This window comes from Limanda limanda, chromosome 15 (assembly GCF_963576545.1).
Source record: "Limanda limanda chromosome 15, fLimLim1.1, whole genome shotgun sequence".
NCBI lineage: Eukaryota > Metazoa > Chordata > Actinopteri > Pleuronectiformes > Pleuronectidae > Limanda > Limanda limanda.
In genome coordinates this window covers 26,776,213-26,803,248 of record NC_083650.1, presented here as the reverse complement: position 1 = coordinate 26,803,248, position 27,036 = coordinate 26,776,213, and the positions used below count along the sequence as shown (strand labels likewise).

Below are 27,036 nucleotides of genomic sequence, written 5' to 3'. Positions count from 1 at the left end.
GAACCTTCAGCTACCAGGCTCCTCTCCTGTGGAACCAGCTCTCACTCTGGGTTCTAGAGTCTGTGAGAGTAGAACAGGAGGTAGAACCTTCAGCTACCAGGCTCCTCTCCTGTGGAACCAGCTCTCACTCTGGGTTCTAGAGTCTGTCAGAGTAGAACAGCCATGTGGAGCTGGAGAACACGCCCACAGGCAGTGAGGAGGCTGCTCCGTGGAGGAGGCCAGCTTCGCTGCTGGGGGGGTTTATGGTTCTTCACAGTATGAAGTCGGCCTCACGCGTGGACAGTGCAGTTGTTATATTTCAGATGACACAGTTTTAAAGTTGAAAGTTTCTATATATTGTCTGGTTCGGGCTTGTCCTATGGCCAGGGAGATGATGAGTGTGAGTCCTTCTGAAGAAGAGAGTGGTTTGTCCTGTGGAGAAGATCAGGAGGAGCTGGAGACTGAAGGTCAGCAATCGTTAAAACCGAACTGGGGACAAGCGCTGTGGTTCTGCGCTCGTCCCCAGTCTCTTCGTCTCCATGGGTGAGTATGAAGATCCACAGATATTAACAGAGCTTCTCTGTTTGAACGGATCAAACTCCTGGATGTGGTTTGTTCAGGAGACTCATAATGAACTGAGGAGGGAGTGGCCAGCCACAAACACTGGGGGGCGCTGTGCTAACTCTCTGTGTCTCTCTGTCTGTCTGTCTCTCTGTCTCTCTGTCTCTCTCTCTCTCTCTCTCTCTCTCTCTGTCTGTCTGTCTCTCTCTCTCTCTCTCTCTCTCTCTCTCTGTCTGTCTCTCTCTCTCTCTCTCTCTCTCTCTCTCTCTCCCTCTCTCTCTCCACACTGATTTCTGTTCTGTGAACTGCATCATTTTAAGAGACTCAACATTAATATGTTGCGTCTCTTTTAACCACCAATGGGCGCTGTACAAATAACATTGACTTTAATGAAGTCTGAACCAGGACCAGTGAGATAATGATAGTGTATTATTACTAATAATGCATTATTTTTATGATTTTAAAGATTATATGTAGTTCTTACTTAATAATCTGTAGTTAATTAGTTATTCAATTAGTTTTGTATCATCCCAGGTTCCTAATCAATAACAGAAGAACAGTTCTTACCTTCAGCTTCCTCCTGTGTTCTTCAACTGTCAGAGTGTGAGCTGCTGCTCATTTATACCCCCCCCCCCAGCCTCACATGGTACGACCCGGTGGAGGAGGGTTCATCAGATTTATACTCACAGCTCACATCACGTTTGACTCTCTATATAAATTACTTTACTACATATAACCACATCAGAGTTCATATAAACTAAATGTATTATATATCATTAACTATATCCTGTGATGTTTTAACCAGAGGGACGGCTTCCTCATGTTGTGTTTACGTGGTGACTCAAATCATTCATGTCAAGTTTCAATCCACTAATCAGATTTTATTAGTATCGTCATACATAATATGTTATACTCATAAATCCAGTTTGTCTCACAGATGTTAAAGGGATCAACTTCCTGTTCTTAACTCAACTTCCTGTTCTTAACTCAACACGAGTCAAACAGAAACTTAGTGATCAGTGAATAAAGCTCAGTCCCATGTGAGGATCCTCTCCTAGGACACACACATGCTGATGGAACTGAACACATCAACACAACAACACAACAACACAACAACACAACAACACAACAACAGGATTCACTACATGAGAAGAACCAGTTTGTGTATGTATTGTATTATAACCTTTGTTTTATCTGAGTTTAAAAAGAGAAAATTACAGCACAACGTTTAGTTAATTAATTGAAAGTATAACTGGATGTCACCCACATAGCAATGAGTGTGTCCTGATAATGTCTCCTAGTGGAAAGGTAAGGTCCTAAGGTTAATAAGATTGAGCCGAACACCGTGGTTAACTTTAGTGCACACAGATGACTCATCATTAATTCGCACAATTTGGAATCAATCTGAAAAACATGATTGAAACCGGTTTAGGGCGGTTCCTTTAATGTTAATGAGCTGTTCTCTGCTGCACTGAGATCCAACGGGACCAGGACCAGGATCTCCGTGCTGTGGCTCTGAACCCTAGATCCTAAAGGACCACTAGAACCTAAAGTTAGCAGGTTCTAGTGGTCCTTGAGGATAGAACAGTCCGTATCGATCAGTGTGTGTGTCTGTGTGTGTCTGTGTGTGTTCTCTGTGGTTCTGTTGGACAGACACCAGCAGCTGTGCATATTCATATGTCACATACATGTCATGTTTGTCATGTTTGAGGACAGAGGAGAGCTGCATTGTTTTGGAGCAGCTGGACATTGTCCTTGTCTTTGTGCAGTGAAGAGACAACAGCTGCTGTGTGTGTATGTGTGTGTCCTTGTGCGTGTGTGTGTGTGTGTGTGTGCATATGGGTGTGTGCTTGTGTATATATAAAGATCTTTTCTAGTCTTGATGACACTCAAAGCTCTATAAAGTTTAACATTCACACATTCATACTGTGCAGCACTTTTCTGGTGGGTCCTGCAGGGTCCTGCTGGGTCCTGGTGGTTCCTGGTGGTTCCTGGTGGGTCCTGCTGGGTCCTGGTGGGTACAGGAGGGTCCTGCTGGGTCCTGGTGGTTCCTGGTGGTTCCTGGTGGTTCCTGTTGGGTCCTGATGGGTCTTGATGGGTCCTGGTGGGTCCTGGTGGGTCCTGGTGGTTCCTGTTGGGTCCTGATGGGTTCTGATAGGTCCTGGTGGGCCCTGGTGGGTCCTGATCGGTTCTGCAGGGTCCTGGTGGGTCCTGATCGGTTCTGCAGGGTCCTGGAGGGTCCTGATGGGTCCTGGTGGGTCCTGGTGGGTCCTGATGGGTCTTGATGGGTCCTGGTGGGTCCTGATGGGTCCTGTTGGGTCCTGATGGGTCCTGGTGGGTCCTGGTGGGTCCTGGTGGTTCCTGGTGGGTCCTGATGGGTCCTGATGGGTCCTGGTGGGTCCTGATGGGTCCTGATGGGTCCTGCAGGGTCCTGATGGGTCCTGATGGGTCCTGGTGGGTCCTGATGGGTTCTGATGGGTCCTGGTGGGCCCTGGTGGGACCTGGTGGGTCCTGGAGGGTCCGGGTGGGTCCTGGTGGGCCCTGATCGGTCCTGATCGGTCCTGCAGGGTCCTGGAGGGTCCTGATGGGTCCTGGTGGGCCCTGATGATCCTGATGGGTCCTGGTGGGTCCTGGTGGGTCCTGATCAGTCCTGTTGGGTCCTGGTTGGTCCTGATCGGTCCTGCAGGGTCCTGGTGGGTCCTGGTGGGTCCTGATCGGTCCTGCAGGGTCCTGGTGGGTCCTGGTGGTGCCTGGTGGGCCCTGATCGGTCCCGAGGGTACTGATGGGTCCTGGTGGGTCCTGGAGGGTCCAAGAGTGTCCTGGTGGGTCCTGGTGGGTCCTGGTGGGCCCTGATCGTTCCTGATCGGTCCTGCAGGGTCCTGGAGGGTCCTGATGGGTCCTGGTGGGCCCTGATGGGTCCTGCAGGGTCCTGCAGGGTCCTGGAGGGTCCAGGAGGGTCCTGGTGGGCCCTGATCGGTCCTGCAGGGTCCTGGAGGGTCCTGTTGGGTCCTGGTGGATCCTGATCTGTCCTGCAGGGTCCTGGTGGGTCCTGATCGGTCCTGATCGGTCCTGCACGGTCCTGGAGGGTCCTGGTGGGTCCTGGTGGGTCCTGACGGGTCCTGATCGTCCTAGTGGGTCCTGATCGGTCTTGCTGGGTCCTGGATGGTCCTGATGGGTCCTATTTGGTCCTGATGGGTCCTGCTGTGTCCTGGGGGGCCCTGGTCGGTCCTGCAGGGTCCTGCAGGGTCCTGGAGGGTCCTGATGGGTCCTGGTGGGTCTTGATCGGTCCTGGTGGGTCCTGATGGTTCCTGATCGGTCCTGCTGGGTCCTGGAGGGTCCTGAGTGGTCCTGTTGGGTCCTGGAGAGTCCTGGTGGGTCCTGTTGGGTCCTGGTGGGTCCTGGTGGGTCCTAATGGGTCCTGGTGGGTCCTGGTGGGTCATGTTGGGTCCTGATGGGTCCTAATGGGTCCTGGTGGTTCCTGGTTCTAGTGGTCTCCGGGACTGAGATGTTGACCACAGAAGGTCGATGGACAGTCGGTCATGGTGGTTCCTGGTGGGACCTGTTGGGTCCTGTTGGCTCCTGGTGGGTTCTGGTGGGTCCTGCTGGGTCCTGATGGGTCCTGGTGGTTCCTGGTTCTAGTGGTCTCCAGGACTGAGATGTTGACCACAGAAGGTCGATGGACAGTGGGTCCTGGTGGTTCCTGGTGGGTCCTGTTGGGTCCTGTTGGGTTCTAATGGGTCCTGGTGGGTCCTGATGGGTCCTAATGGGTCCTGGTGGTTCCTGGTTCTAGTGGTCTCCAGGACTGAGATGTTGACCACAGAAGGTCGATGGACACATAACAGTTGAGTTTGGGTTTGTTTATCTGATCTGAATGACATCAAAAGAAAAATAATTATTTTATTAATGATAAATAATACGTTATAAGAGTTTTATAAATACAAAGTTCAAATTCTGGATAACAAATCATGACCTCAGGACCTACTGACCACTACCGATGATAATGTTGTTCTGTTATGTTTCATATTAGATTTTAATGTTATATAAACATGAAATCATGATGTTTTCCACCATTTTTCCACCTGACCCCTAGGAGGAAGGTGTGTGACGTCAGCACGCAGGACGTTCCTGAGGATTACCCGTCATGCCCCGCGGGTGAAGATGGCGACAGCTGAGCGGAGCCGCAGATGAACTTTATCCTCCCGCTTCTGAGCGCTTCTTCTCCGGCTAACCGCAGCGAGTCCGACCGCTGCTCCTCCGGCTCGTCCCCGGATCATCTGCGACCGGGTGCGAGCGCTGCTGCCCGGCCTCCTGCCTCCTGTCCCCGGGGAAACTTTCCTGTCGTCTCCGGGTGCTGCTGGAGATTAGCCGAGCCGAGCCGAGCCAGGCTAACTGCAGGTGAGCTACTGGGCCACCGTCACACCCTGTGTGTGTGTGTGTGTGTGTGTGTGTGTGTGTGTGTGTGTGTGTGTGTGTGTGTGTGTGTGTGTGTGTGTGTGTGTGTGTGTGTGTGTGTGTGTGTGTGTGTGTGTGTGTGTGTGTGTGTGTGTGTGTGTGTGTGTGTGTGTGTGTGTGTGTGTGTGTGTGTGTGTGTGTGTGTGTGTGTGTGTGTGTGTGTGTGTGTGATTAATCCGTCAGTTATTGATCCGTCAGTCATTGATCCGTCAGTCATTGATTCGTTAGTTATTAATCCTTCAGTTATTAATCCGTCAGTCATTGGTCCCTCAGTTATTGATCAGTCAGTTATTGGTCCCTCAGTTATTGATCCGTCAGTCATTGATCCGTCAGTCATTGATCCGTCAGTCATTGATCCGTCAGTCATTGATCCGTCAGTCATTGATCCGTCAGTCATTGATCCGTCAGTTATTGATCCGTCAGTCATTGATCCGTCAGTTATTGATCCTTCAGTTATTGATCCGTCAGTTATTGATCCGTCAGTTATTGATCCGTCAGTGATTGATCCGTCAGTCATTGATCCGTCAGTCATTGGTCCCTCAGTTATTGATCAGTCAGTCATTGATCCGTCAGTTATTGATCCGTCAGTCATTGATCCGTCAGTCATTGATCCGTCAGTCATTGATCCGTCAGTCATTGATCCTTCAGTTATTGATCCGTCAGTTATTGATCCGTCAGTTATTGATCCGTCAGTCATTGATCCGTCAGTCATTGATCCGTCAGTCATTAATCCTTCAGTCATTAATCCGTCAGTCATTGATCCGTCAGTTATTGATCCGTCAGTTATTAATCCGTCAGTCATTGATCTGTCAGTCATTGATTTGTTAGTTATTAATCCGTCAGTTATTGATCTGTCAGTTATTGATTTGTTAGTTATTAATCCTTCAGTTATTAATCCGTCAGTTATTGATCCGTCAGTCATTGATCCGTCAGTTATTGATCAGTCAGTTATTGATTTGTTAGTTATTAATTCAGTTATTGATCCGTCAGTTATTGATTTGTTAGTTATTAATCCTTCAGTTATTAATCCGTCAGTTATTGATCAGTCAGTTATTGATCCGTCAGTTATTGATCCGTCAGTTATTGATTTGTTAGTTATTAATCCTTCAGTTATTGATCCGTCAGTTATTGATCCGTCAGTCATTGATCAGTCAGTTATTAATCTGTCAGTTATTGATCAGTTGTCCGCTGCTCTCTATCTCTCGCTCTCCTCAGTGAATCAGTGAAGCCGTGTGAACATTTTACGTTAAATCCTCAAAGAAGACCTGTCCAGCTGCTGTCACATGACACAGCATCTGAGGGGGGGGGGTTGGTCATTCAGACTGGTGAGCTGCATCTTCAGTCTTCACTGTGTCCGAGAGGCTGAAGAGCAGAGGATCACTGGGTTTGTTCCCAGGTGCAGTGTCTGGCTCCTCCTCCTCACCTGGCTCCTCCCCCTCACGGCTCTGACATCAGGAACCATGACTGGTCGTCGTGTGGTGCTCAGTGCAACACGAGACGTCACGACTCCGTGTTAGAGCGGAGACATGATCCCACACCATCCATTAATAACTAAACACATGACGTGAGTTTGTCAATGAAATCATCCCAATATAAAGCTTAGCTCGTGAGCTAACGCGCTCCACCGGGGAGAGAGTCAGACCAGACAACCAAACCAGACCAAACCAGACAACCAGACCAGACAACCAGACCAAACCAGACAACCAGACCAGACAACCAGACCAGACAACCAAACAACACCAGACAACCAAACCAGACAACCACACCAGACAACCACACCAGACAACCAGACCAGACAACCAGACCAAACCAGACAACCAGACCAGACAACCAGACCAGACAACCAAACCACACCAGACAACCAGACCAGACAACCAAACCACACCAGACAACCAAACCAGACAACCAAACCAGACAACCCAACCAGACCAGACCAGACTAGACAACCAGACCAGACCAGACCAGACAACCAGACCAGACTAGACAACCAGACCAGACTAGGGCTGCCACTAACGACTATTTTTCTATCGATTAATCGGACGACTATTTTATCTATTAGTCGATTAATCTAAACGACTAATTTTCCTCCAAAAAAATTAAATGTACCATTTATTTCAGTTAATTTTATTTTGACAACAACAAACTGTATGTCATCGTATAATGCAGCACAAAACACAATGTAAACAAAGGCTCAAATATTAAAGTGCAAAACTGTAGGTTTAAACTAGCAACTCCAACGTTGTTAAAAATAAATAAAAAAAAGAGGGCTTATAAGTAGGGATGCACCTATCCGCTTTTTTCACCTCCGATATCTGAGGTTTAGTATCGGCCGATACCAATACTAATTAAACAGTCGGATTCCCCTGGTCCGCACCAGTTCTAAGTCACCCGCGGGCGAGTTCACCAACTTTGCAGCTCCGCCGGTTCCGTTCAAACTGAGCAGGGCGGGAGATCCGGACCGGGAGCGGGACCGGGAGCGGGACCCGGACCGGGGTTCACAGCCGCCCGGGGGAAGCTAGCGGTGGCGGCGTGCGGAGTGGGCAAAGTTCCGGGTCCCGGGGCAGCAGCACCGGCAGCCCGGCTCCGGGGAGCCCCGCGGAGGCTGTTTGTGTGAGAAGAAAACAAACAAGCAACACAACAGCACAATAACACTTTGATTCCGAGCAGCAGCTGAATGGGTCAGGTGTGTGTGTGGTTCCCTTCTGGAGTCTTTCTCTACAAAGAGGAGGATAAAGAGGATCAAATAAAAATATCACATAGTAAATCGCAATCGCAATATTGGGGGGAAAAAATCGCAATTAGATTATTTTCCCAAATCGTTCAGCCCTAATTTACACTTCCTGTGCACTTCCTGTAAACCTATGTGCACTTCCTGTAAACCTATGTGCACTTCCTGTAAACGCCTGTACACTTCCTGTAAACTTATGAGCACTTCCTGGAAACGCATGTGCACTTCCTGTAAGCGCAGTTACACTTCCTGTAATTGCCTGTAGACTTCCTGTTAACACGTGCCCTTCCTATAAAATCATGTACACTTCAAGTAAACATTGCATTTTTAGCTTTTAACTAGTGCTGTCCGTTAAACGCGTTATTAATGAAAACCCATTTTACAACGTCAATTTTTTTCTTGCGCGATTAACGTTCTTTTTGGCCTCGCAAACTGTTTAGTTTTTTTCACATGCTGTTGCAACAACTTGTAACCTTAGAAAAACTACAGCACCATGCCGGATCTAGCTAGACCGGAAGCAAAGCAATAGGCACGCCGTTTGGGCTTGGAAGCCGGCCGCTAGTAGTAGGCTAACGTTACAGTACACCATCGTGTGCTAGCTTTTAGCATGTTTTTAGCCTGTAATTGTCAGTATCTCGGCCCCTGTATTTTCTTTCTTGTCACGTCTCTGTTTGCTGTCTGACTGGCAGCTGGTATTGACTTGTGTTTTTCCATCCCTCCATCTTGTGTTTCAGGTGGTTTGAGGTTCACATGCCCACGGGAGAAAGAGGAGGAGGAAATGGACTGAATGTGAGAGTCACAGCAGAGGGGATGGAGAGCATAGTGTACTGATGTACAAGGTGAGTATCTATTCATTCTTTCATTCTTTGACTCAGTGACCTTGGAACTTTTCTGTCTGTTTGTAAAAACATCACTGTGGAGATGATGTTGTGTTCTCTTCCTGTTTGAACTCTGACCTCAGCAGTTTTAATAACTTTTAGTTATTGAGAATTGAGACAATTGAAGAAACGACAGGTGATCATCCCCCTCCCTTCTTCTCTGGTTTATCTGTTTAATTATCAGGGGGCTGCATGTGTATTAACACCTGACGAGAAAAAAATGTAGGAAAGACGTGATGACATTTAGATAAAAGAAAACTGAATCATGGTCAAAGACCAAAAGACCAAAAGAGGACACAAAGAGAGGGAACCGAACGAGAAAAGACAAAATGTCAAAAATGGTTTGTCATGGCAAATTTCAATGTTTAGCCATTAAAAACATTTCTCTTCACATGTTCTAAAGACATCTTAATGCTAATATTCAGTTGCACATGATTCATTTTTATTTTATTTCATCAGGTTGATCACATCCACCTCAAATTCTTAGGACCTTGACGATCATTCGATCTAAAATTCATGATTTTTCTTTAATGGGTTTCTCTTGCGTTTTGGTGAATTTCATTGCTTTGCGATTACAAATGAATGGCTGTAAATCATATAAACTGTCCATTCTTCCCCACATGTTACATTTGATAAGAGTCTGATACTGAACATGTCAATATTCACTTAAAGTTATAGCTCCACCCACTGACAACAATAAATAACATGTTTTCATACTTATTAGTAGTACCCACCTACTGTTAAAGGAAGTGCCTCTCCGGTTGCAATTATTTAATTTGCATGAAATTTCCATGGTCTGGTTTAAAACAAATCGTCTTTGCTTGCAATAGAACGTGTGTCTTTGTGTAGGTCATGTAAAGCATGTATGGCTGAGTGAAGTGTGTATGTGGAAAGCAAACAAAAGAGAAGTCATGCTGCTGTTGGGAGTCGTGCGTTTAGCTCAGGGGAATAAAGCTAAAGGACACCTAGTGTCCACGTGAATGAAATGGTTTTGTATTTATAAATCTCTTTTCTTGTCTTGATGACTCAAAGCTCTTTACAGTTTTACATTCATTCACACAGAGCATCTATTAGCAGCACTGTGTTGTTCTATGGGGGGGGCAATTCAGGGTTCAGCATTTTGCCGATGGACACTTCTGCATGCAGATGCACACACTTTCATATCCTTCACCTTGAGCCCCAAGCGAGTGTCTCTTATTGGGTCATTTGGACCCAATCACAGCTCGTCTGACATGTAGCACGTTAGCTGCTAACACTGTGCTCTGTCATTAACAGGCTAATGTTAGCATCATTCAGATCAATGCAGCTGTACTTCCTGTTCTGGAAACACTGAGATCAATGAGATGCCTGAGGACACACACACACACACACACAGACAGACACACACACTTTCTATAGCTTCTATCCTTTCTATAGTTGTGAGGACACTCGTATCCCTAGGCCCTAACCCTAACCTTAACTTAAGTGCACATAAGACAGGGTTAAATCAAGTCTTAACCCTCAAACAACCCGTGGACTTTGTGAGGACCAGACAAAATATCCTCACAATGATGATCTAGAACCAAAATATGCCTCATAACTATAGAAAGACAAACACACACACACACACACACTGACACACCAATTATAGTATTGATGTACTTTGGTGATGTTTTGTGTGTGTGTGATGACTGACCTTTTACCAGCAGGCATGTCCTCACAGTGCAGCTGATTCTCCTGCTTCAGCCTCACAAACACACATCTGCACTCCATCGCACACACATGAGGCCTGCGTGATGCTGATGAGGGGCGGCCGAGCATTGATCTGCAGAGAGAGAGAGTGACGGTCGTGTCAGAGTCAGTTGTGGTTGAGGTCTGGTTGCGAGCGGTTGGCAGGCGGTTGGCGGTTGGTTGGCGGTTGGTTGGCGGAGTCTGCGGTTCGACCTCATCTCTTCTTCTCCTGACAGGACTGACAAACCAACAGGAAGTAAAGAAACTAAGACGCAGGATCCAGGATGACGAGCGCAGCCCCTGCCAGGAAGCCGTATCGTAAGGCTCCACCACAGCACCGCGAGACCCGCCATACAATGCCCGTCGCTCCACCCCCACCTGTGCCGCAGCCCGACATCAATCAGGTAAACCTACACGCTATAAACACACCCCCACCCCCTTTTCAGCACCGTACCCACTTTACTGCTAAACGGCCACGAAGCACTGGGCTGCTGCACGCTGTCCAAACCTCACCGCTCCCGTTCTCGGACAGCGAGCCAGAGGTCTCTAGTTTGTCCAGTTTCGAGCTCTGCACCCCCCCGCCCTCGCTCTGCAGAAGCCACACCCCCCGCCCCAACAGGATCCGACGCACAGCGATGGGCGTTACGGCCTCTGAGCGGCATCCAACAAGTCCTCACAGCATGTCAAGTCCTCGCCAGAGTCCTCTTAACATGCACCATGCAGCAAGTGTCTTCACAGTCATCGGCAACCAGAGTTGGCCAGCACATCAAAGCCCTGCCTGGAACCACCCCCCCACCAGCGGCGCCGGGAGAGAGCCTCGCTGTGGACTCCAGAGACAGACCGGCGTCCCTCCGAAGGGAATCCTGAAGCAGCCCAGCTCTCTGGACGTGGAACACACCTACGATATCATCAGGAAGTCAAAGTCCGTGGAGCTGCTGGATGAAAGTCTGGTGCAGGGCAGCGGCCGCCGCCCGCCAACGCGCTCGCTGGAGCGTGCGGCTCAGCGGGCGTCGGCCCCGCGGCGCTCCTCGGCCCCGCCCCTGCCGTCTATGACCAACTGGAACTGGAAGAGGCAGGTTTTGGAGGAAAAAGTTCGGTTCTCCAACTTTCTGGATGAAATCACCTGCCAAGTCCTAAGCCCCGCCCACCTCACCCTGTTGGGTAGGTCCCCGTCCGTAGAGCCAGTTAGCCCCGCCCCTCAGCGCAGACATCGTAGCCGCCGCCCTGCCCACAGGAAACAGCGGACGGAGGGTTCTGACCGCACGAGGCGCTGGGACGACTGGGTGGCGGCCGTGCAGCGTCCCAGCAGCTGCTACCAGCCCCTGCAGGGGGAGGAGGCGTGGCAGGAGACCCCACAGCAGCAATGTGACATCCCAGAGGAGGCGGGGCCTAAGGACGACTTGTTGGGCGTGAATAAAGGGATAAAAATGAAAGTTCAGGAAAACAAACATCCTTTCACAAACCTGTCACTGCTGTCCCGCATCAAGGTACGTCCTCACCTCCTCATCCTTCATCTCACCTCCTCATCCTCACCTCCTCATCCTCATCTCCTCATCGTCATCCTCACCTCCTCATCCTCACCTCCTCATCCTCACCTCCTCATCCTCACCTCCTCATCGTCATCCTCACCTCTTCATCCTCACCTCCTCATCCTCACCTCCTCATCCTCACCTCCTCATCCTCATCCTCACCTCCTCATCGTCATTCTCACCTCCTCATCCTCACCTCCTCATCCTTCATCTCACCTCCTCATCCTCACCTCCTCATCCTTCATCTCACCTCCTCATCCTTCATCTCACCTCCTCATCCTCACCTCCTCATCCTCACCTCCTCATCCTCACCTCCTCATCCTTCATCTCACCTCCTCATCCTCACCTCCTCATCCTCACCTCCTCATCGTCATCCTCACCTCCTCATCCTTCATCTCACCTCCTCATCCTTCATCTCACCTCCTCATCCTCACCTCCTCATCGTCATCCTCACCCTCCTCATCCTCACCTCCTCATCCTCACCTCCTCTTCCTCACCTCCTCATCGTCATCCTCACCTCTTCATCCTCACCTCCTCATCCTCACCTCCTCATCCTCACCTCCTCATCGTCATCCTCACCTCCTCATCCTCATCTCCTCATCGTCATCCTCACCTCCTCATCCTCACCTCGTCATCCTCACCTCCTCATCCTCACCTCCTCACCCTTTATCTCACCTCCTCATCCTCACCCTCCTCATCCTCACCTCCTCATCCTCACCCTTCATCTCACCTCCTCACCTCCTCATCCTCACCTCCTCACCCTTCATCTCACCTCCTCATCCTCACCCTCCTCATCCTCACCTCCTCATCCTCACCTCCTCACCCTTCATCTCACCTCCTCATCCTCACCTCCTCATCCTCACCCTTCATCTCACCTCTTCATCCTCACCTCCTCATCCTCACCTCCTCATCCTCACCTCATCCTCACCTCCTCATCCTCACCTCCTCATCCTCCTCCTCGACTCCTCATCCTCACCTCCTCATCCTCACCTCCTCATCGTCTTCCTCGACTCCTCACCTCCTCATCCTCACCTCCTCATCCTCACCTCCTCATCCTCACCCTCCTCATCCTCATCTCCTCATCCTCACCTCCTCATCCTCACCTCCTCATCCTCACCTCCTCATCCTCACATCCTCATCCTCACCCTCGTCCTCCTTGACTCCTCATCCTCACCTCCTCCTCATCATCCTCACCTCCTCATCCTCACCTCCTCATCCTCACATCCTCATCCTCACCCTCCTCATCCTCACCTCCTCATCCTCACCTACTCATCATCATCCTCACCTCCTCATCCTCACCTCCTCACCCTTCATCTCACCTCCTCATCGTCATCCTCACCTCCTCATCCTTCATCTCACCCTCCTCATCCTCACCTCCTCATCGTCATCCTCACCTCCTCATTGTCATCCTCACCTCCTCATCTTTCATCTCACCCTCCTCATCCTCATCCTCCTTCATCGTCATCGTCATCCTCACCCTCCTCATCCTCATCCTCATCCTCACCCTCCTCATCGTCATCCTCCTCATCGTCATCCTCACCCTCCTCATCCTTCATCTCACCCTCCTCATCCTCACCCTTCTCATCATCACCCTCCTCATCCTCACCCTCTTCATCTCACCCTCCTCATCCTTCATCCTCACCCTCCTTCATATTCATCTCACCCTCCTCATCCTTCATCTCACCCTCCTCATCCTCACCCTTCTCATCATCACCCTCCTCATCCTCACCCTCCTCACCCTCTTCATCTTCACCCTCCTCATCCTTCATCTCACCCTCCTCATCCTCACCCTCCTCATCCTTCATCTCACCCTCCTCATCCTCACCCTCCTCATCCTTCATCTCACCCTCCTCGTCCTCACCCTCCTCATCCTCACCCTCTTCATCTTCACCCTCCTCATCCTCACCCCCTCATCCTTCATCTCACCCCCTCATCCTTCATCTCACCCCCTCACCCTCTTCATCCTCACCCTCCTCATCCTCACCCCCTCATCCTTCATCTCACCCCCTCATCCTTCATCTCACCCCCTCACCCTCTTCATCTTCACCCTCCTCATCTCATCCCCTCATCCTTCATCTCACCCTCCTCATCCTTCATCTCACCCTCCTCATCCTTCATCTCACCCCCTCATCCTTCATCCTCACCCTCCTCATCCTCACCCCCTCATCCTTCATCTCACCCTCCTCATCCTTCATCTCACCCCCTCATCCTTCATCCTCACCCTCCTCATCCTCACCCCCTCATCCTTCATCTCACCCCCCCCTACCTCATCCTCAGAGAGAGAGGGGGAGAGAGGGGGGGAGACTCAGCTGGTTTAATCAACAGTAACTGGAGCCGTCTGATTGGTTCAGTCACAGCAGCTGAGTTATTGATGTTCCTGCTCAGTGAAGCCCTGCTGCATGCTGGGAACTGAACATCGCCACAGATCAATGAGACAGGAAGCATCCTGTCGTCTCCATGACGTTGTTTATTGACCTCCCACCCCCGACAGGGTCACATGATGAGTCAATAATCAATAATGTTATCGGTATGAATTCAGTCAACAGTGAATTGATGATTTGTGCGGTGGTGAATGTAACTGTTGTTGTGTTTCAGGAGGCGTTAACAGACGCTGACAGGATCAGGTCAGTCTCATTTCATATAACATATCACAGTCAAATCAATAATCTACAGATTCATCAATCATAGGCCCCCTCCCCCCCTCCTCCCACTACCCAGAATCCTCCAACAGCAGAATGAGGACCTGCGGCACCGCCTTTCTCTCTCCACCCACAAGATGGAGGCCATGGAGGCGGAGTTTGATGGCAACCGTCATTATATGGAGGCGGAGCTAAGCCGGACCAGAGACGACTTGGATAAGATGAGGGACAAGTTCCGCAGGTGAGCAGATTCTTTTATCTGCCAATCAGACAAGTGGTCTGATTGGCAGATAAAGAAGCGAGAGGGTGGAGCTGATCTGTCATTGGTCGTTTCACAGGAAGTCACAACCTCATTTAAAGAACAGACACTGGAACGGGGGGGTGAACTCAGTAAGGGGCGGGTTTCACGATTTACACGTTATGGACAAAACTATTAGGACACGCCTCTTGATCATTGAATTCAGGTGTTTGATTCAGTCCCATTGGTTGGAGCCTGAGTTCCGGTGAAGCTCAATCAGCTGGGTGGCCCATGTGATGCGTTCACTGACAGTCGTACAGACTCAGTCCGAACAGTGGTGCGTTCGCTGACAGTCGTACAGACTCGGTGAACAGTGACGCGTTCGCTGACAGTCGTACAGACTCGGTGAACAGTGATGCGTTCACTGACAGTCGTACAGACTCAGTCCGAACAGTGGTGCGTTCGCTGACAGTCGTACAGACTCGGTGAACTGTGATGCGTTCGCTGACAGTCGTACAGACTCAGTCCGAACAGTGGTGCGTTCGCTGACAGTCGTACAGACTCGTGAACAGTGATGCGTTCGCTGACAGTCGTACAGACTCGGTGAACAGTGATGCGTTCGCTGACAGTCGTACAGACTCGTGAACAGTGATGCGTTCGCTGACAGTCGTACAGACTCGGTGAACAGTGACGCGTTCGCCGACAGAAGAAGCGAGTTTTCAGATGTGATGACACATTTCTCTGTCTCTCTCTGAGTGCAGACTCCAGAACAGCTACACAGCGTCTCAGAGAACCAATCAGGATCTGGAGGAGAAGCTTCACGCTCTGGTAATTCCCTTCTCCATGTGACCTTTGATCTGATCAGCTGTGATTTTCAGTAAAGAGTCTAACTAGTGTGTGTGTGTGTATTTCTCTGGATTTATTCATGATAACATCAATGTGTTTACTCATGTTTATAATATATACTTATTCATATTAGTATTTAGACAGTAAAAAACCTCCTGATTGGTCCACAACCTCCTGAGTGGGTCTCAAATTTACTTGTGTATGGTTGTGGTTGTTTGTATTTGTGTGTGTGTGGTTCTATTTAGTCACTATCAGCCAATCACTGATCAATAACTTCATGAACACACTGATGCTGTGTATTGATTAACTGTGTAAAAATTGATTTGACTGACCGGGCAGTTGTCATGGGAAACAGAGCAAGAGGTTAGAGGTCATTGTGAAATAAAATAAAGTCAAATCTTATTACTTCTTAACTTCCTTATTCAGATCATTCAAATAGTGAAAAGCTTTAAAAGTAGAAATAGTTATATTAAAACTAATTTAATGAATCATTTGTTATTAAATATATACGATATTTCATAACTGATGTTATAAACAACTTTTCTGTCAAACACCTGACATCAAACCTTTACATCCACTTCCTGTGTGTCTGATGTCGTTCTCATCTTCTCTTCTTTTCTCACGCTGCTCTGTGATGGACTGACTCTTCTTCATCATCTTTCTCATCTTCATCAGGCTGCCGTCAGTCAGACATGGGTTCATGCAGTTGGGTTTCATTCTCCATCTTCACCCTGACTTTTATTTCTTCAGTCTGAAGAAGTTTGAGCATGAAGTCAGGAAACAAACTGACGTCATGTGATCGTTTATGCTCCAATAATATTTTAATAACTTATCAAAAACATAAATCTTGGACCAATGAAGGAAAGATGTGGTGCTTCCATCAGTCACATTACGCTCTGGAATATTTTATATTTATTTGCCGAAATATTTCTAAATTATTCCAAAAATATCCCTAAAAAGTATTGTTTATGTAATCACCGAAGGGCCGGCCCCTTTTTGCTCTGGTTGGTAATTATTTTGATTTGGTGACTGGGCTAGAATGATCTAGAAACACGAAACTTACCAGTAACTGGAATTAATGTGCGTTAACTTTCTCTGAAGCATGACCTCAGTTGGCCACATGGTGGCGCTGTAATCAAGCATTCAAAAAAATAAAAGGCCACGCCCCTCACATTATAAGTCCAATTGACATAAAATGTCACACACAAGTCCAGCCAATGGTGCTCTAACAAAATTACAATAGACCATAACAGTCCACCATGATGGATGTTTTGCTAATTTGTCAATCAAAACCAAATTCAGTGTAAAGCATATATTTGATATGTTTCAATATAAATCCTAATGATATTGAGCTGCTTCCTCCTAGTGAGCATTAAGGCTGGAACCCGCTCATTTTGCTCTCTTATATTTTTATATATCTTTATTGTCTTAAATAACTCATTGGTTTTTCGTCACATCTCCTCATAATTTACAGATTGTACTTGATTGTTATATATCATATAAAGTTGAATGCCATAGATATGAATATAATAATAACTTAAATGTTTCTTACGATACAAAGTCTAATGATAATATTTAAAGTTATTTAGATGGTGAAGTCCAAGTTTTAAGTTTAAATAAAATATACAACTTGTGAGACGAAAGGAAACAAAACTTCAAAAATGGTGTCGACGTGGATTCGAACCAGTTTATTCTTTTTAATTCTCATTTAATTCTCATCTGAATGTCGTCTTTCTGCTTAAGGCCCGCCTCCCCTCAATTCAGCCTCTTGATTGCTTGTCTGCTGTGATTGACAGCCGATGATGATGTAATGACTCCGCCCCTCTTCACAGCTGCGGAAGGTGGAGCGGGACAAGAAGACGATGGACCAGGAGATCGTGGAGCTCACCAACAAACTGCTGGACGCCAAGAACACCATCGACCGGCTGGAGGAGCTGAACGTGAGACGCACTTCACTGGATTCATGATTCAGATTCAGATTCAGATTCATGATTCAGATTCAGATTTAGATTCAGATTTAGATTCAGATTTAGATTTAGATTCAGATTTAGATTCAGATTTAGATTCAGATTTAGTAAAGCATTCCCGTCTCAAAGGGGCTTTTCCACCAAAGTGGTTCCAGGGTCAGGCCGGCCTACATCAGAGGCCGGGGGCGGAGCTACCGTGACCAACAAGACCTGTGTGTGTGTGTGTGTGTGTGTGTGTGTGTGTGTGTGTGTGTGTGTGTGTGTGTGTGTGTGTGTGTGTGTGTGTGTGTGTGTGTGTGTGTGTGTGTGTGTGTGTGTGTGTGTGTGTGTGTGTGTGTGTGTGTGTGTGTGTGTGCGTGCAAGAAAAGAAAAGAAATGGATATATTAAGTGATGATCAGTGTTGATATTGTCGCACTGTTTCAAACAAACGTTTAAACTGTAGCGAGTCACAGACGCTGAGTCGGTGTGTGAGCGTTGAATGAATGAATATAATTTAATATCAAATATGAAAAGGGTTCATCTGTCGTAGATGAACGTCTATAAAGCTGAAAGAAAAGCCGACTGGTTCCCTGGAGGTTTGGACCCGGACTCGGTTCCTTCGGTGGAAAAGTCTTGTTTTATGTTTATTTCTTCTCTGCAGTTTGAGCTGTTGTTTCTCTGTGTGGAGCTGGGGCTGATGGGTAATGTAGTCCGTGTCTCTCTCCTCAGGAGCGATATCGACACGACTGTAATTTGGCCGTTCAGCTGCTCAAGTGCAACAAGTCGCATTTCAGGAACCACAAGTTCGCTGATGTAAGTCCCGCCCCTGATGATGTCATCAGAGAAATGACGATGTCACTGCTCGTCATCAATAACGTGTGTGTGTGTGTGTGTGTGTGTGTGTGTGTGTGTGTGTGTGTGTGTGTGTGTGTGTGTGTGTGTGTGTGTGTGTGTGTGTGTGTGTGTGTGTGTGTGTGTGTGTGTGTGTGTGTGTGTGTGTGTGTGTGTGTGTGTGTGTGTGTGTGTGTGTGTGTCCTCAGCTGCCCTCCGAGCTTCAGGACATGTTGAACAAACACATGAAGACCCTGTCGGGGGGGGTCTCGGGCGACCCGGACACGCTCAGTCTGACGCCCGCCGACGTGGTGCCGACCTCCGTCATCGCCCGGGTCCTGGAGAAACCCGAGCCGCTGGTCCTGAACTCCGCCCAGTCCAGCAGCTGCGGGCGACCCGTTGCTGAGGACGTCTTTGTGCACGTGGACATGACGGGCCCGGGGGGGGCCGAGGGGCGGAGCCGGGACAGCGGCGCTGCTCAGGAAGCGTTGCCGCACAACGGGTCCTGTCGCAGTCAGAGCAGTCTGGATGGGCAGTTGGGGGGTGAGGAGGGAGGCGGGGCTCCGTCTTTCGAGAAGCTGAACCCGTACCCGGCGCCGCCACACCCCCACCCGCTGTACCCCGGCCGCAAGGTCATCGAGTTCACCTCAGACGATAAAGTAAAGATCCCCAAAAACTCGCCACTTCCCAACTGCACCTACGCCACAAGGCAGGCGATCTCCATGAGCCTCGTCCAGAACGATGACGAGCGTTTGGCGCCCAGCAGCCCCGCCGCCTCCTTGGCTGGGGGGGGCGGAGCCAACCAGCACACGCCACCTTCACAGCGGGATGTCGCCAGCGAGCCTCTGTCCAGCCAGTCCAGCCCCTTCAGCAGCCCACCACAGGTAGGCTGAAGCCCCGCCCACCTTCATTGTTGTTTTCATTGATCTGTGATGTCATCATGCACCAGATCAGCTGATCGCGTTCAACGTTCATTTACTTTCTGTAAGTCCTTGTTGTCATGGTAACTGCAGTTACAACATTTTCAATGTAAAAGTTCCACCAACCGTCCAACAGTTGTAATGTATTTACCCCCCCGCCCCCCCCCAGGCGCTCAGCGTGATGGCGAGCTCCGGCAGCTCGGAGGAGGATCTTCTGTCCAACTGGCAGAGGATGTTCGTGGAGAAGATGGCGCCGACTTGCGACAACTCTCTGGTCCACCGCACGTCGTTCAGCAGTCAGATGGCTAAGGAGCTGCAGAGGAGGAGTCAGGCGGGAGGGGGCGGGGCCTCCTTCGACCACCACAGGACGGCGTACTCAGATGGCGAGGAGGGATCCTCCGCGAGGAGCTGGACGCCGAGCCGCGGCTCCAGCCTCGACACCGACACCGACACCGAGCCGCGGCCGGGCCGGAGGGCGCGCTACGGGGGGGGCGGCTCGGTGGAGGAGGGCGAGACGCTGCTGATGAACCTGGAGGACGACGGCGGCAGCGGGGACACGGCGGTCACCGTGGCGTCCAGCCCCGTCAACGCCCACAGGAAAGAGGAGGAGGAGAGCTCGGCCGAGGAGAGAGACGTCCTCGCCCACGAGCTGCCTGTCATCTCGCCCCCCCGCCCTCTGGAGTACGACCCCCCCCCCGCCAGTACCGGCCCCTCCCACCGGCCTCAGAAGAGTCCGAAGAGGATGGGCGTGCACCACCTGCACCGCAAGGACAGCCTGACCCGAGCCCAGGAGCAAGGCACGCTGCTGGACTGACCCTCGCTCGCCCCTCTCTCCCCGAGCTGATGTCTGTCTCCATGGCAACTGACCAGGATATAGCCATACCATGCGTGTGCGTGTGACACGTTGTGTAGCTTCAACGAACGAGACAAAAGTCTGTGGACGGCAAACAATTCAAGTTATAGCAACAACACTTTTACTTTCAAATTATTAACCCTAATTATTAATATTTAATCAGATTAATCTCAGGGTGGCTGTGATTATTCTGATTAATCCCCATTTCTAAATGCTCTGTATATTGTTGTAAGAACCTTCGTCCTAAACAAGCCTTTGCTTTTTCTTAGCAAATATAAGACGGTCAAATAAACCTTTTTACTTTTCTTTTTTAAATCAAACAAACTTTAAACAATTACAGCCTAAAGAAAATAATCCCAAAAAGTCCAATTCCTCAAATTTTTTTTACAAATGCATTTTATTATTATATTGTTTTTAAACTGAGCGTCCACATACTTTTGTCCAGGTAGTTTAACTTGATCACATGTTCATGGAAATGTTGCTCTGCTGTCCAAATACTATCGGACACCTTTTGTACTTTTGTGAATCTACGTAGAATATCTACGATACAAACAAGGCGTGTGAGAGAGAGAGAGAGAGAGAGAGAAACTTCTCGGACGTCTTTGCCTTGTTTCCTGTTTCCTGACCAGGAGCTTTTATTTTGAAGATACAAATGACAGAGTCTCAGTGCCTATCTCTCTCTGTGGGGGGGGGGGGGGGGGGGGGGTTGCTAGTACGACGCCGGGCGGCCGAGTGTCAGACTTCGATTGTGTCATCTATTTGTTGACTTCCTGTCGTGCTGTGTTATTTAGTCACGTGACTATTCTGACCTTTGACCCTGACTGACACAAACACTGACTGTACCTGTGGGGGCGGGGCTTCTCCTCACCTGGAGAGTTACATCAACATTTTAGGATTTTTAGTTGTGAAGAAATAACGTTTGTTTGATTTGTCGTTGATTTGTTTTGTCGTGTTTCTGATCACATTGATTTAATGTTGTCGTGGTACGGGGGGGGGGGGGGCTGTAAGTGATAGGAATGTGAACTGGCTTTTATTGTGAAGCAGCCACAGGAAACAGTTTTGTTTGAAAGGTTGTTTTGCCTCCGTCCTTCCCTGTGACGTCAGCTCGTTGCTTCAGCTGATCTGTGATTGATTGGTTTTCCTGAGTGTCGACCGGCTCAGTATCTGATCGAGTATCGATCGCATCGGATTCAACCGTTTTTTGTATTAATCGTATTAAAAATCGTATTTTTTTTATTCCTGTTAATCTGAGATTAATCATCTTCGTATGTCGGCTCGACAACAATCAGACTTCCACTTCATGATAGAACTACAAGTCCTGTTGGTGCATGATGGGATATGAATGCTGTCAGAGCTCTGACAGAGTGCATGATGGGAACAGGAAGTAACGTGTGGAGGCGACATCACGTCAACTGGAACTGGTTCAGAGAACGTTGAGGAGATCGATACAACAGAAGCTCCTTTAAATTATTAAAAACATCTGACTCTGTTAAATCATACGTGTGTGTCTGTGTGTGTGTCTCTCTCACCTTTTTGTGTCTCACTCTGTGTGTCTCTCTGTGTGTGTGTGTGTGTCTATCATAAACCCCAGCTTCTTCGTTAAACGTTTTAAACAGTTTGTCAAAATCAGAATCTCAGATCTTTTGTGCCCACGTGAACAAAATGATGTGATGTTTGGGTCGTAACGTTAGCTAACACACGTAGCATCATTTTAGTTCTTTTGTTGTGATTTATTTGCTCTGAAGTTGATTTGACTCTCGGCTCTTCAGCCGAACTTGTAAGAGTTCATTTTCAGTTAGCTTATATTAGAAGCTAATTTTAGCTCATTGGCTATAAAAGTGGATGACTCGTTGAAAGTATTTTCATGGTTCAGAAGATTAAAATGTTTCAGTGAATGTAAGTTATTCAAGAAAAATTTCGTAAGATGAATCAGGCGGGACAAACGGTTAGCCTGTTAGCTCGCCATTTGACTTATACAAGTGCGAACATGCTAACGCCAGCCTGGTGGCGAGTCAGTTGTTAGAGACGAACATCGCTGGTAAGCAGAGCGTGGATCCCCTCAGTGGCCACCAGGGGGCGCTGGGCCATCCATTGAGGATGTGGAGGAACAAACAGGAAGCAGGTTCTAGTTGAGGAGCGTTCATGTAACGTGCAGGTTACTGTGACTCCGCCCTCAGGTGCTCACCTGTTCACTGAGCGTCTGTCTGTAAAAAATCTACTGAAGATTTTATTTTCTCAATTTGTAACTGATGTATATTTTAAAAGAAATAAAATATTTTAAACCTTGCTCCGTGTGTGTTTGAATCCCAGTGCATGCTGGGATACGCCCCCCCGCCCAACATCAGAAGCACTTTCCTGATCCCAGCAGCTACCGTTACAACAGCTCCATGCAAGACTAGAAAAATAAGCATATAAAGATTTAAATATGAAATATGTACAATATGTGCGTTCTGGATGTGTGAGATATTGGCGTCTTGTGATGAGTATGACGATCAGGGGGAGGAGCTATGAAGTTGGACGGCCTCAGGCAGGAAGGACTTCCTGTTGCTATACAGTAGAGTCTATACAATAATCTGTAATATAAAATATCTTGTAATAAAATACTCTATAATTATATAATATAAAATGCATGATTATATTACATAATCTGTAATCCTATTGTAATCTGTAATGTATAATATGAACACATTTATCAACAACTGATTCAGTAAACTTTATTGATGTTTTTGTGGTGAACAGTGTGAACAGAGGTTCTTCAGGTTCTTGTCAACGTGTTGAAGAACTGGTCCAGAACCTTCTCCAGCTCGTCCTCAGTGTAGTCGCTCACCACGAAGCGCTCGCCGTCCGCCGCGCCGCGGATCATGGCCGACAGAACTGCAAAGAGACAGGAAGTGAGCGTGACACCTGAGGTCTGTGAGCCAATCAGAGCAGAGCGTAAGGCGTACGTTAGCACTACAACTTTAACTTTAGCATTGTAGCATTAGCTTCTAACGTCATCTGTTAAAAAGATGTTGGTGTGACGACATGTTTGAATATTAAGTTCTGCATTCGTAAAATAATCTTGTTTCCTAAAGACCAAGGTCACAAGGTCAAGGAAAGATGTGAAGGAGAAGCTGTAAGGAGGGAGGAAAGGAGTGAGGAAGGAGTGAGGAAGGATTGAGAAAGGAGTGAGGAAAGGAGTGAGGAAGGAGTGAGGAAAGGAGTGAGGAAGGAGTGAGGAAAGGAGTGAGGAAGGAGTGAGGAAAGGAGTGAGGAAAGGAGTGAGGAAAGGAGTGAGGAAGGAGTGAGGAAGCAGTGAGGAAAAGAGTGAGGAAGGAGTGAGGAAAGGAGTGAGGAAGGAGTGAGGAAAGGAGTGAGGAAAGGAGTGAGGAAGGAGTGAGGAAAGGAGTGAGGAAGGAGTGAGGAAAGGAGTGAGGAAAGGAGTGAGGAAAGGAGTGAGGAAGGAGTGAGGAAAGGAGTGAGGAAGGAGTGAGGAAAGGAGTGAGGAAAGGAAGTAACTTGCTCAATTTTCAACCGATTTTGAAACGGTCTGGTTTGTTATAAACGTCAGAGATGTAGTTATGACACTGTGTACGTATGAATAATTATGTTATTTTCTAAAAAAAAATCAATAATTTAGGCCAATGTTATGGGTGAGGGAGCTGCCCCGTAGCAAGATGGCCGCCATGTGGTGACGTCCGGCTCCGTCGAACGAGACTTCTAGTCTTTACATATATCTATGCTAACAGACGCAGTTTGTAAAGACAGTAAACAGGAAGTGACCTCACTGGAAACTGAAACATGATGCTAACAGACAGTAAACAGGAAGTGACCTCACTGGAAACTGAAACATGATGCTAACAGACAGTAAACAGGAAGTGACCTCACCGCGTCCTGATGACGGCCTGAACAGACACAAGGTTCTTTTCTTCATGTCGACGACTCGGCCCAGTTCGTAGCCGACCCCCAGAGACGGCTGCGTGACCTCGGCCACCACCACTGAGGTAACACAGAGGTCAGAGGTCACCGGCAGCCAATCACACCAACAAGCAACAATCAGTGATCCTCACCGTCGCACTGTCGCAGCCAATCAACGTCTCGGTCGTGGATCAGCCTATCAGCTGCTGCCGAGCCGGCCTCCCCTGTCCAATCACAGCACAGCAGCTCAGTGACATCACACAGCGCTCCAGGCCCAGCACTCTGACCTGTGTGTGTGTGTGTGCGTGACTGACCTGTGTGTGTGTGTGTGACTCTGACCTGTGTGTGTGTGTGTGTGACTCTGACCTGTGTGTGTGTGTGTGTGTGTGTGACTCTTACCTGTGTGTGTGTGTGTGTGTGTGTGTGTGTGTGTGTGTGACTGACCTGTGTGTGTGAGCTGTGTGTTGCTCACGTGTTCTGTCAACACGTCTCCGCGGCTCTTCAGGTTCTTCACGATCTTCACGTAAAGATCAACATCTTCTCTTCCGCCGCGGATACTTCCACAGAAGTAAATCTTCATCCTGGAACTGAACCTGGACCTGGACCTGGACCTGGACCTGGACCTGGACCTGGACCTGGACCTGGACCTGAACCTGAACCTGAACCTGGACCTGGACCTGGACCTGAACCTGAACCTGGACCTGGACCTGGACCTAGACCTGGACCTGAACCTGGACCTGGACCTGGACCTGTTCCTGAACCTGAAGTTTCTAAGTTTCCAAGTTTCTTTCCGCGTCTTTCCGCGCGGGTAATGTATGACCCTGAGCTTTGTCTTGCAGGTGCTCCTGACGTGTGATTGGCTCAACCCTTGTCAGTTTGAGCTCTGATTGGTTAACAGTTGAGGCGGTAAACAGCTGAGGGGAGGAGCTACCTGACAGACCGGGCTCTGGTGTTGCAGGACTCCCTTTGTTTTAACAAACTTCCTGCTCCTACCTTTCAAAATAAAAGTCTACACATCCTTGGCACATGGATGCAGACAAAACTCCGCTTTGTTCTTTCTAAGAAATCTCGAATGAAATGAATCAAATATTCCATGTTGCTACTGATGATTTGATGTCCGTTTATCCTTTAGCCTCCTTATTACATCTTTTTATAATTTTTTAATATGTTTTGTATTTTGTGGAAAAGTCTCCCAGCAGCTTATTTAACCTGAAAAGACAAAACCTGACTAAATCTCAGAGACATCACGCTGAGGACAATACAGATTTTGAAAACAGGCATCATTATCTCAGGAAATGTGCTGTGGTGAAACAAAGGTCTTTAAATGTAGTTAAGACAATGAATGGAATGTTTCAAACTAAAATGGCTGCAACGATTTATCCTTAACTCTGACAGCTTTTGGGATATCATCCCCTCTAAAGTTTTTAATAAATGTGGTGGGATAGATTTTTTATTGAATGTACTTTTAAATTTTCCAAACTTCCCATCAAGCTCTCCAGGCTTTCTTTAATAGGAAAATTATTTATGAACACAATGTTATCCTACATGGTTGGATGGAGAGAGGTATTTGATCTATTTTGGTAAAGAATTTTAAACCATTCGTCACAGCATTTGAATCTGAATTAAAAAATACAAAACAAGCTTTACTGAGAGTATGAGAAATGACTCCATGATAACACCTGTTTTGTTGCTTATTTTTTACAATTAAGTTATGTCACTGAATTGCATTGGTGTTTACTTGTTTTTAACCATTTTTAATTTGTATTGGCCAGGAATTATTTTAAATAAATTTGCATTAAAACAAAGGACAGAGGTCCGCCATCTTGTCTGCAGCCAGGAACTCTTGTAAAAATATTGTAATTGTAAATAAGGTTTCCAGATCAAAGATGATTCTCAAAAATTCAAAGCCCATAAAGTTTATTTGACTGTTTGTACAGAAACAATTAACACAACAAACAAGACAGAATAAAAGGTTAACACAGAACCAACAGAACCAGCAGAACCAGCAGAACCAGCAGAACCAGCAGAACCAGCAGAACCAGCAGAACCAGCTCCCCTCACACACCCCTGACTAACGTTCAGGTCCAAAGTATGATCATTTACACAGAAACTTTCTTCTTTTAAAACACGTCTGTGAGTGTGTGGACCCTCAGTGGACCCTCAGTGGATCCTCATTGGACCCCCAGTGGACCCTCAGTGGATCCTCATTGGACCCCCAGTGGACCCGAGGTGGACCATCATGGAGGCCCCCAGAGTCCTACCTGTGGCGTTGAGAATCAGGTCGGGCACATCTCGGGCCACCCGCTGTATCGGAGCCAGGTGGGGTCCTTCCAGAGAGACCAGCAGCCCTGAAAGGACGACAGGAGGTCTCACTCATACACAAAAGCACACAGTAAAAAGTGTGTGTGTCTGTGACGTGTGTGTGTGTGTGTGTGTGTGTGTGTGTGTGTGTGTGTGTGTGTGTGTGTGTGTGTGTGTGTGTGTGTGTGTGTGTGTGTGCGTGTGCGTGTGCGTGGTCACCTTCCACGATCTTGTGGTAGGCGAAGTGCAGGTAGAGCAGGAAGAGCATGTGCAGCAGGGAGAGCGTCCCACAGAGGAGGAGCCGGGGCGTCTGACCGACGGTCCGAGAGACCAGAGCCGCCACCTGAGGAACCAGAACAAAACAGGCTAGCGTAAGGCTGAGGGACAGCCGGGGCTGATGGGAAGTGTAGTCCTTACCATACGCAGAGTGGACAGTCCTCCAACCAGCAGCCACAGGACGTAGAACAGGAAGTGGAAGTGAATGTTGTAGGTGATGAAGAGGACGGCGCAGTGACCGAACAAACCGTAACCCTGACGACAGCAGACAGGAAGTATGTTGTGTCAGTTAACAGTAAATCATGTGCTAATAGTGTCAGTACAGTGTGTAGTACCAATACTGACCAGCAGGGACAGCATCTGGAGCATCGTGATCTGAGCGTTGACCAGGTACGCCAGGAAGTAGATCAAGGAGGAAACTCCCAGCCAGTAACCGAAGCATGTTCCGATA

At 48.2% G+C, this 27,036-nt stretch overlaps 3 protein-coding genes across 4 annotated transcripts in view; 1 reads left to right on the top strand and 2 right to left on the bottom strand.

The window, feature by feature from the left end:
• Positions 1 to 4,703: 4,703 nt before the first annotated feature.
• Positions 4,704 to 20,792, top strand: tjap1 (tight junction associated protein 1 (peripheral)). 2 transcript variants are annotated; one of them, XM_061087569.1, is made up of 10 exons: positions 4,704 to 4,935; positions 8,455 to 8,559; positions 10,545 to 10,712; positions 14,433 to 14,461; positions 14,556 to 14,717; positions 15,476 to 15,542; positions 17,393 to 17,500; positions 18,237 to 18,320; positions 18,548 to 19,222; positions 19,428 to 20,792. In XM_061087569.1, exons 3-10 carry the CDS (start codon positions 10,593 to 10,595, stop codon positions 20,070 to 20,072), a joined length of 1,890 nt encoding a protein of 629 aa, XP_060943552.1. In that variant the 5' UTR covers positions 4,704 to 4,935; positions 8,455 to 8,559; positions 10,545 to 10,592; the 3' UTR covers positions 20,073 to 20,792. The 2 variants fall into 2 exon arrangements, with proteins under 2 accessions (XP_060943552.1, XP_060943553.1); XM_061087570.1 differs by lacking the exons at positions 4,704 to 4,935; positions 8,455 to 8,559; positions 10,545 to 10,712 and adding an exon at positions 11,701 to 11,795.
• Positions 20,793 to 22,811: 2,019 nt separating this feature from the next.
• dnph1 (2'-deoxynucleoside 5'-phosphate N-hydrolase 1) lies at positions 22,812 to 24,661 on the bottom strand. Its single transcript, XM_061087588.1, has 4 exons — positions 24,453 to 24,661; positions 24,161 to 24,232; positions 23,979 to 24,089; positions 22,812 to 22,985 (listed from the first exon to the last, which is right to left on the bottom strand). The coding sequence occupies exons 1-4, from the start codon at positions 24,586 to 24,588 to the stop codon at positions 22,867 to 22,869; spliced, it is 438 nt and encodes a 145-aa protein (XP_060943571.1). The 5' UTR covers positions 24,589 to 24,661; the 3' UTR covers positions 22,812 to 22,866.
• A 1,247-nt stretch (positions 24,662 to 25,908) lies between these two features.
• yipf3 (Yip1 domain family, member 3) overlaps positions 25,909 to 27,036 on the bottom strand; it is a 3,636-nt gene continuing 2,508 nt past the window's right edge. The window contains exons 6-9 of the mRNA XM_061087578.1: positions 26,931 to 27,036; positions 26,727 to 26,840; positions 26,529 to 26,652; positions 25,909 to 26,356 (exon numbers count right to left, since the gene is read on the bottom strand). The exon at positions 26,931 to 27,036 is cut by the window's right edge and continues 26 nt beyond it. Coding sequence (XP_060943561.1) covers positions 26,202 to 26,356; positions 26,529 to 26,652; positions 26,727 to 26,840; positions 26,931 to 27,036 — 499 coding nt within the window. The 3' untranslated portion in view covers positions 25,909 to 26,201. The remainder of the gene's footprint in view (positions 26,357 to 26,528; positions 26,653 to 26,726; positions 26,841 to 26,930) is intronic.